At 39.1% G+C, this 10,000-nt stretch overlaps 1 protein-coding gene across 1 annotated transcript in view; it reads left to right on the plus strand.

Annotated features, from left to right (window-relative positions):
* Positions 1–10,000, plus strand: part of SEMA3C (semaphorin 3C) — a 79,549-nt gene that overhangs the window by 30,483 nt on the left and 39,066 nt on the right. Inside the window, exons 7-8 of the mRNA XM_039325006.1 lie at positions 3,842–3,911; positions 8,644–8,788. Of these exons, the coding sequence (XP_039180940.1) occupies positions 3,842–3,911; positions 8,644–8,788 (215 nt within the window). The remainder of the gene's footprint in view (positions 1–3,841; positions 3,912–8,643; positions 8,789–10,000) is intronic.

Here is a 10,000-nt window from a genome sequence, read left to right on the forward strand (position 1 = left end):
AAGAAGAGGAAATAAAGTAAAGCTATCATATCAAATTAATTGCTATTGATTGCTTTTTAAACATTAACCCAGACAACACGATGTTTACCAAATATTAAGGTGTACATTAAAAATCAATAAAACAAAGATTTTTTTTTAAAAAAAGAAATATTGGTGACTTGGACAGTTGGCTGTATGGATAAAGAGACCAACGTCAAACCAATGTCTTTATTATGGTCTTTGACCAGCTTTTACAATAAAAGAGTACAGTCAAAGATAAATATTTTAATACAGCCATTACTTTTTTTTTATTTTTTTATTTTTTAAACCAACAAAACAAAACAAAACATAACACACATACACACACAGTGTATACGCCTCCCTTTTTTTAACAGCGATTTCGTAACGGTAATCTTCTATTATTTACATTTTCCCCCTTATTCTTCTTTAGAATATTTGTCCTTGTTGCCCCGTTGTTTCTTATTTGCATTTTTATTCCTTCATACTATACTTCATACTAAGAATAATACATATTATTATTACTATACATTATTATACACACATTTTCCATTTTTAACCTTTCCACATTTATTCTCCTCTATTATTTCTAGTCTCCAACCGGTCATACCACTTGTTCCATGTTATATAATACTCTGTGTCTTCCTTTTCTTTTATCTCTTTTGTTAATTTGTCCATCTCAGCACAGTCCAGGATTTTTCTTATCACTTCTTCCTCTGATGGTATATTCTCATTTTTCCAGAACTGTGCATATGCTATTCTTGCTGCCGTTGTTATATGTAGAATTAAGTACCGTATTTCTTTACTATATTTTCTGTTTAAAAACCCAGCAAAAAGATCTCTGGTTTCCAGTCTATGGGTTGGTCTATTATTTCTTCGATCCACCTTCTTATTGTAGTCCAGTATTTTTTCGCAACTGGGCATATCCACCATAAATGATAATATATTCCATGTACTTTTTTACATTTCCAACATGTTGAATACAGCCATTACTTATTAGGCTCAGCCAATCTCATTGTATACATGTTATACTTTGATAATAAAGGTTCGTTCATTCATTCATTCATTAGGGAAGGGGAAAAATAATCATAGGATAATAAATCAGTTTATCTACAGGTAGTATTTAACTTTCAACCATTCAAAGTTACAACGTCACTGAAAAAAATGACCAATTTTGATCATGGGGATGCCTATGACACTTGCAGCATCCCCATGATCAAAATTCAGATGCTTGGCAACTGATATGTGGTTTTGTAGTCACCTTTTGCAACATTTAACAACGGTGTTACTAACACAGCTGCAATGATTCACTGAACAACTGTGGCAAAGCAAGGTCACAAAATGAGGCAACACTCACTTAACAAATGTCTCAACTGTGGTCATAAGTTGAAGACTACCTGTACTTTAAAAAATTGTGCAGTTGCATAAATATTGGGCTACCTTATAGGGGAGTATAGGGTTAGCATCCTTTAAAAAATAATAAGCATGAAATTTATGTCTATGGAGAGTCTTAGTCATCCAGGTCATGGATATCCCAAAGGTGCTTTTTCACGAGGCAACTAGACTGCCTTGTTTTTTTTGAAGGCGTTTCGCTTCTCATCCAAGAAGCTTCTTCAGCTCTGACTGGATGGAGGGGAATGGAAGTACCGTAAATGCCGGCGTATAAGGCGACTTCCGCGAGCGCTGAAATCGGCGCCAAAGACGGGGGTCGTCTTATACGCCGAATCGTCTTATACACCGGAAATACTGGTAGTTTCCGGCGTATAAGACAACGTTCTAGGAATGCGGCCCGGCTATAAAGACGGGGGTCATCTTATACGCCGGGTCGCCTTGTACGCCGGCATTTACGGTATTTATACTCCTTGCAAACAGCTGGTCATTTGCATTCTTTTGAAGAGTCATTGAGGCCTCTTGGAGGTTTATATAGGGACACAGGGCGGAAAAAATCCGGCAGCCAAGAAGGCTCCACACACATTTGCACCACTCAGGTGACCCTGAGGACACAGGTAAAGCTCCAAGGGGCCTCAACGACTCTCTAAAAGAAGGCAAATGACCAGTTCTCTGCAAGGAGTATAAATCCTGCCATTCCCCACCATCCAGTCAGAGCTGAAGAAGCTTCTTGGATGAAACAAGAAAGTCCAGTTGCCTCCAGAAGAAAAGCATCTTTGGGACATAAAATTTATCTGCATGGTTTCTGTATCTGGAAATATTTGCGAGCATTGGAGCACATCTTGGGGCATCATAGAAAGGGTATGGGAACATGGGCTTCTGTGCAATTACATTGTTTATGAAACTCAGTTTGTCGGGAGTAGAGGAAGCCTGCTAGCTGGCTTGCAATAGGGAAAATGCCCACCTTCCAACTTGCAACCATGAGATCGTCTAAATTCGATAATGCAGAGGTCTGTATACTTACATATATTTATATAAAACTTTCTTAGCAAAGCCAGTTCCCCAGGCATTTTCTTATGCACCAGTGGAAATGCAAAACATAAGAAAATTAGCTGGATCCATCTAACAGTTTACAAGATGTTCTGCTTCAACTCAGTTGTTCCTGGACTATCTTTTCTTGTCTCCATTATTTTGGTGCAGTATGAGCTGGTGAGCTGGTTACACACCACCCTTAGGTTATAATAAAGAGAGGTTTGAGGTCCCTGGTGGGGTATCACACATGATCTCATTGTCTGCAATCCCTGATGAGGTCATTGGTATTTTACTTGCTCTGGTCTTACTCCGGGGAGGATGCCAGCAACCCTTTGAATTCTTCTTAGTCTAGAATCACCAAAGATCATGATATCTCAAATGGAGTTAGTCCAAATATTTGATGATCTTTAGGGATTCTTATTATTATTATCCACAAGAATAGGGATTCTTATGTGTTGCCACAAAGAAGAGGGAGTCAAGCTATTCTCCAAAGTGCCTGAAGGCAGGACAAGACGCAACGGATGGAAACTAACCAAAGAGAGAAGCAACCTAGAACTAAGGAGAAACTTCCTGACAGTGAGAACAATTAGCCAATGGAACAACCTGCCTCCAGAAGCTGTGAAGGCTCCAACACTGGAAGATTTTAAGAAGAGACTGGACAGCCATTTGTCCGAAATGGTATAGGGTTTCCTGCCTAAGCAGGGGGTTGGACTAGAAGACCTCCAAGTTTCCCTTCCAACTCTGTTATACTGGTGCCCATGAGGTCACCCATAGACACCAAGGCCACAGATTGAATGAGTAAACAGATTGCAAAAGCAGTTTCACATTGAATAGGCCCGTTCATCTTGAGAGGTTATGGATGCAAATGCAGAATTATCACAACTGGAAAACGGGTTTTGTGCAACTTATGATAGTGATAACATGTCTAATTCAATCTAATATCTGGGTCCTAATTGTGGATGAATAATTTCAAGGTTTATTTTATTTTTTTAATATATATTTAGAATTGTTTAGCTATAGACTGCACTTGGATCTTTGAGATAAGGAATATTTCTGTTAATGTGAATATTCTGTTTCAATTAGTTAATGCTATACAAGCCATATAAATGTCATTATATATAATTTAAGACAGCATATTACAATGCAATTTTCTTTCCATGGATAGGTGAAACAAATACCTGTCCCTTATGAAACCTTATCCTTTTAGATTTCATGATCTATTTTATAATATTATGTTCACAAGAGTCTGACCTTTCCTTTAAGTCTGTGCTTACTTTTATCGCTTGCATTTCTGACTGTTTCAATTTCTAGGGATAAATTTGTCTGGGACTCATTTAAAAAATAAATAAAAGAAGGCAAAGATCTAGAAACCACAAAATTGTATGTGTTGGTTCAATTAGCAACTTTTTTTTAATCCCTACAGAGGATGTTTTTCTACTAGAAACAGAGAACCCCAGAACAACACGTATATATGGCATTTTCACCACTTCCAGGTAATCTTCCCTATCTATTTTCAGAAAAACCTTAAAATAAGATTTTCATGAGTGCGAAAGGCATTATTATACAGTGACGTGATTCCTATTAAGATGTATCTCTAAGCATGTTGTGTGGTGTTTTACAGGATGTTCTTAAATGTTCTTAGACCTGATGTTCTTAGATCTATAGAATATTCTCAGGAAGGTATTTAAGTATAATATTAAAGGCAATTGTTTGCAATATTGCCAGAAATTAAATTACCATGCTACGCCATGATTATTTGGCAGTGATTTTTTTTAAATATATAATAACATCTGCATCTCCTCATCAAAGATGGCATTACCAAAAACTATGAGATATTGATTAGTGTTTCTTGCAGATGTAGAAGAAATATGTATAATTTTTGGGATTAACATTGTAATGTTTACACTTCCTGGAGTTTTCACACACGGAAATAAAGTTATATGTAAGCAACTTCATTTTCCACAAATTTCTGGGACGCACTTCGCAAATAGATAAATCCATATTAAGTGTGCATTTTAATGAGCCAGGCACACAAAACCACATTATATAAAGGTGGGGGGGAAACCCACAAAATGGGGGGGTACACTCTTAGAAGCACTTTGTACAAACATGTGCTTTGAATCTGATGTGGACTGGAGTAATACTTAAGAAAATACTGGAATTTTTGTGAAACGTTTTGCAAGGACATTTTTCAAAGGGAAAACGAGCTTTAATATTGAAAGGAGACACAGCAAAAGGAAAGTTAGGAAAAAAAAGAAAGAAAGAAAACACAGAGAACACACAAAAAAGTAATAGTCTCAATCTTGAATTTTTTCAGAGTCTTTCTTAAAAGCATTGATTGCATGTTTTCTCTGGTCTATTTTGTTCTTCTCCAGTGAGTCCTTCCTTCTCATTAGGTGGCCAAAGTCTATACAAATGATATTAAAACAATGCATTATATGTTTCTAAAAAGATTTCTGTCTGAAAAGACTGCATGACTGCACTTTTTTTTTTTTTTTTTACTATTGCTCACCATGTTTGTGTCACTTTAAAAATTCTGTTTGAATTTGGGAAAAAAATATTTAGTGTTTGGGATACTACTGCTTTCCTATGCTATATACTGGTAGTACTGTAGTTATTTTCTTACACAGGGGAAAAAAAAAAACTCTCTGCAAATACTAAGGGGAAAAAATAGTAACCATTTTGATAGCTTTTTAAAAAAAGAATGAACCATCTGCTTCCACCTCACTGCTATTTTTCAAGGACATCCATAGCAATTTTTCTAATGTATACCATTCTAATGTATAATGTATTCTTCTTCTTCTTCTTCTTCTTCTTCTTCTTCTTCTTCTTCTTCTTCTTCTTCTTCTTCTTCTTCTTCTTCTTCTTCTTCTTCTTCTTTCTTCTTCTTCTTCTTCTTCTTCTTCTCCTTCTTCTTCTTCTTTCTTCTCTTCTCTTCTCTTCTCTTCTCCTCCTCCTCCTCCTCCTCCTCCTCCTCCTCCTCCTCCTCCTCCTCCTCCTCCTCCTCCTCCTCCTCTCCCTTTCTTGAGCAAGTTAATAATAGGCTGCTTGAAACTTTTCTTGCACATTTACGGTTAAACTTTCCTGTTTAATTCTACAGTTATGAAGCGTTTCTGTTCAAATGGCACACTCAGTTGCAAACTTGGCACTTTTTAAACCACAATTTGGGGAATAGCCTCCTCTCCTTTCAGCTGCTACAAATTTAGAAAATGGGCCAGTCACAAAAAAGCAAGTTGCTAAAAATTCCTCCATACCCTGCAGGATATGCGTTCACTTTTCCTGCTTGCTCCTTTCCTTTCTGCAGACCAAGAGCTATTTCCTTCTTTTTCCTCCTCCTCCTCCTCCTCCTCCTCCTCCTCCTCCTCCTCCTCCTCCTCCTCCTCCTCCTCCTCCTCCTTCTCTGCTCAAACCAAGAGTCAATTTACTCTTTGGTTTGCTCCAGTGGTGGGATTCAGCCTGTTTGCACCACTTCGGCAGAACCAGTAACTAGTTATTTTGTTGCCCAGGCCTAGAATGAACTTCCAGAAGCGGCATCCACACAGAGAACCGGTTGTTCACATATTTGAATCCCATCACTGGCTTGCTCCCAAAATTTGGTGGCCTCACATAAGAAAGCCCCACCAACATAACATCATGGAGATGAGTCACGGTCACCCATCACTGCCCTGAAGCTTTGATTATTCTTGTCCTCACTGTATTCAGGCCTTCATGTTCTGAATATGCCTGTTTCTCTTGCTGTTGTGTCCTTTGCCATAATGAATGGATAATATCCATTCTCTCCAAACAATTATTATTATTATGGATCATCGCACAGTCAGCCAGATGTTCAGATTGGATTTGGCATTTTGTCTACCTATCGAGTCCTTATCAAGGACCTGGGATAGGCAGATGTGGATGTTTGATGTTATTACAGATATCGTCGCAGGATGGAAGCAGTTCCTAGTAAGGCCGCCTTTTGCAATTGACTAATGGCAAATTTGTCAATGCCAATGGTGTTCAAATGGTGTTCCAGTTGTTTTGGGATTGCACCCAAGGAGCCTATGACTATTGGTACTACCCTTGCTTGCTTTTGCCACAGTCTTCCTATTTCTATTTGTAGGTCTTTGTATTTTGTTATCTTCTTCAGTTCTTTATTATTATTATTATGGATCATTGCACAGTCAACCAGATGCTATTATTATTGTTGTTGTGGTGGTGGTTGTTATTATTATTATTATTATTATTATTATTATTATTATTATTATTAAAAATTCATTGGAATAATTGAGCTTCTCTCTTGTGCTCCATGAAGAGCCATAAAGGATTTTAACAGTCAAGATGGAGAAATATTATTTTTCTGACCACACATGTTTAATTTGGAATTTGGTTTGATTAATTCATGTGTTGGGGTGGGAGATGGGTTGCAACCGTAGAAGCTGGGTAAAGAAATGCAGAAATCCTGCAGACCTTTTATTCTGCCTCTACAAGGTTGATTCAGATTCAGGTTTTTTTTTTGCCACAAACCCGCAGATATATTTTAATACATATTTTAACTCTGAAATTGATGTGCCAGCATAATTTGTAGTAGGGAATGTAATGGATTTCATTTGGCAGTCATATCTTTGATTCCATCTCAGGAACATGTTACCGCATAGAATTCTCGTCCATTTATTGGAATAACATATTTCTGAATACATTTCTGAATGAATTAATTTTAAGGGCAAAACCAGACAAAGGAAAATATTTGTAGCACAAGGTTGAAATGAGGGGTCCTTGGTGCTCTCTGAGCTTGGTTGTTTTTTTGTAGATGTTTCATTACCCAACTAGATAACATCATCAGTGCTAGAAGGGAGGAGGAGGAGGAGGAGGAAAAGAAAGAGGAGGAGGAGAAGAAGAAGTACTGTAGGGTCTTTGGTGCTCTCTGAGCTTGGTGCTCTTCTTGCAGACATTTCATTACCAAACTAGGTAACATAATCAGTGCTGGAAGGGAGGAGGAGGAGGAAGAGGAAGAGGAGGAGGAGAGGAGGAGGAGGAGGAGGAGGAAGACAAGGACTATAGGGTCATTGGTTCTCTCTGAGCTTGGTGCTCTTCTTGCAGACATTTCATTACCGAACTAGGTAACATCATCAGTGCTAGAAGGGGGAAGGAGGAATCAGAGGACTTTGGTGTCCTCGGTGACCTCTGAACTTGATTGTTTTCTTGCAGACATTTCATTACCCAAACTAGGTAGCATCATCAGCGCTGACAATGTTGCTTAGTTTGGGTAATGAAACATCTGCAAGAAAACAGCCACAAGCTCAGAGATCTTAGTCCTTAAGTTCAAAGCTATCTCTTGAGTTGGGAAAAGCTGCAGCAGTTGCCACTGCGTATTTTTCTCAATACATTTGGGTGGCCATGCCTCAGGATTTCGATCACATGACTCTGGGGAATGTGGCAATGGATGTTAACAGTCACAAGTCGCTCTTTTTCAATGCCGTCTGAACGGTCGCTAAACTGTTGCAGACTAAATCGTTAAATCCAATCAGTCAAATATCCATTGAATGACTCTAGAACAAGAGTAGGCAACGTTGGCTCTTTTATCACTTGTGGACTTCAACTCCCAGAATTCCTGAGCTAGCATGGGGGAACTATGGCCCCTTCATGACTCGTGGACTTCAACTCTCAGAATTCCTGAACCAGCATGGCTCAGCTTGGAAACCTCTCCCTTTCCCCTCAGCATGGCTGGCTCAGGAATTCTGGGAGTTGAAGTCCACGAGTCATAAAAATGCCAAGGTTGCCTACGTCTGGCCTAGGCCTAGGCCGCTTTATGACTCATGGACTTCAACTCCCAGAATTCCTGAGCCAGCCTGGCTCAGCTTGGAAACTTCTCCCTTTCCCCTCAGCATGGCTGGCTCAGGAATTCTGGGAGTTGAAGTCCACGAGTCATAAAAGAGCCAAAGTTGCCTACGTCTGGCCTAGGCCTAGGCTGCTTTGTGACTTGTGGATTTCAACTCCCAGAATCCCTGAGGCAGCCACGCTGAGGGGAAAGGGAGAGGTTTCCCAGCTGAGCCATGCTGGCTCAGGAATTCTGGGAGTTGAAGTCCACGAGTCATAAAAGAGCCAAGGTTGCCTGCCCCTGATCTAGAAAGAGCAACCTATTATTTTTAAGCAGGCCGTAATGATTTGGAGATGGCAGTCTTTGGAAGACAAGTAAGAAAACAGAATGAATGCCTCTGGTTTATTTAGTGTTTTCCTTCCTTTCCCTAGTTCAGTATTTAAAGGCTCGGCAGTTTGCGTCTATCACTTATCCGACATTCAGCGAGTGTTCAACGGACCGTTTGCCCACAAGGAAGGACCCAACCATCAACTGATTCCCTATCAAGGAAGAATTCCTTATCCACGACCAGGGACTGTAAGTCTCCATAATGAACTTGTCTTGTATTATATTACCAAGTGTAATCTGAAATTATAGGTATGGATGTATATACAGCAGTGGCCAAAATGGTGGAAACCTTTTCGGAAAAGTGTACAGTAGAAATGCCACCTTTGGTTAAGTTTCCACCCATTTTTCTTCTAATTTCTTTATAACTGTAGCCTTGTTCACTTCATAATACTATTTTACATCGCTTTCTGGGCAACCCGTCAACTCTTTGCACCATTGCTTTAATTTTATTACGTTTTACAAGCTCACTAAATGAAAGAACACAAAAACCCAACCAACTTGATAGCCATCACATAACACACTGACAAATGTCCTCCTCTCAGCTTCAATACATGACATCAATCACTGAATCCTACTGTGATCTGATTGGCTCATGGCCAAAACAAGATGACACCCGATTGGCTCTCTAAACACTCACACTCATTGGCTACAATCAGATGAAGGAAAGCTACCTGATATCAACCTAAGCAAGTTGTGCTTCCTTTTTCTGGTTATTTGGCTATGACTTTTCATAGAATACAGGACAGATAATTGAACAAACCTTGTTGTATTACATTCTTGATTAAATTATCTTTCCACATATAATTTTATGGTACTACTCCCAAAAAAAGTGGAGTTATTAGCCATCAAACCTCAAAAATATACTTTTCCCAAAAGATTTCCACCATTTTGGCCACTACTGTACATGTGGACGTGTGTGTTATTTCAACAAACTGGACAGTATTTGGGAAATTCAATAAATTTGATACACGAAAAGACTAAGGGATCTGCGATGTATTTAGCCTAGAAAGAAGATTATATTTTTTAAAGAAATGGTCCTAAGAACCGGGGTGGCACAGTGGTTAGAATTCAGTATTGCAAGCTACTTCTACTTCTGACTACCAGCAGTTCGGCAGTTCGATCCTGACTGGCTCATGATTGACTCAGCCTTCCATCCTTCTGAGGTTGGTAAAATAAGGACCCAGATTGTTGGAGGGGCAAAAGGCTGACTCCGTAAGCCGCTTAGAGAGGGCTGTAAAGCATTGTGAAGCAATATATAAGTCTAAGTGCTATCGCTATCTAAGCACTGGTGATGCAGTGGTTAGAATGCAGCATTGCAGGCTAATTCTGCCCACTGCCAGCAGTTCAATCAGATGGGGCTCACAGTTGACTCAGCCTTCCATCCTTCGGAGGTAGCTAAAA

This window comes from Crotalus tigris, unplaced genomic scaffold, assembly GCF_016545835.1.
Source record: "Crotalus tigris isolate CLP2741 ecotype Arizona unplaced genomic scaffold, ASM1654583v1 scf7180000024315.672297, whole genome shotgun sequence".
Taxonomy (NCBI): domain Eukaryota; kingdom Metazoa; phylum Chordata; class Lepidosauria; order Squamata; family Viperidae; genus Crotalus; species Crotalus tigris.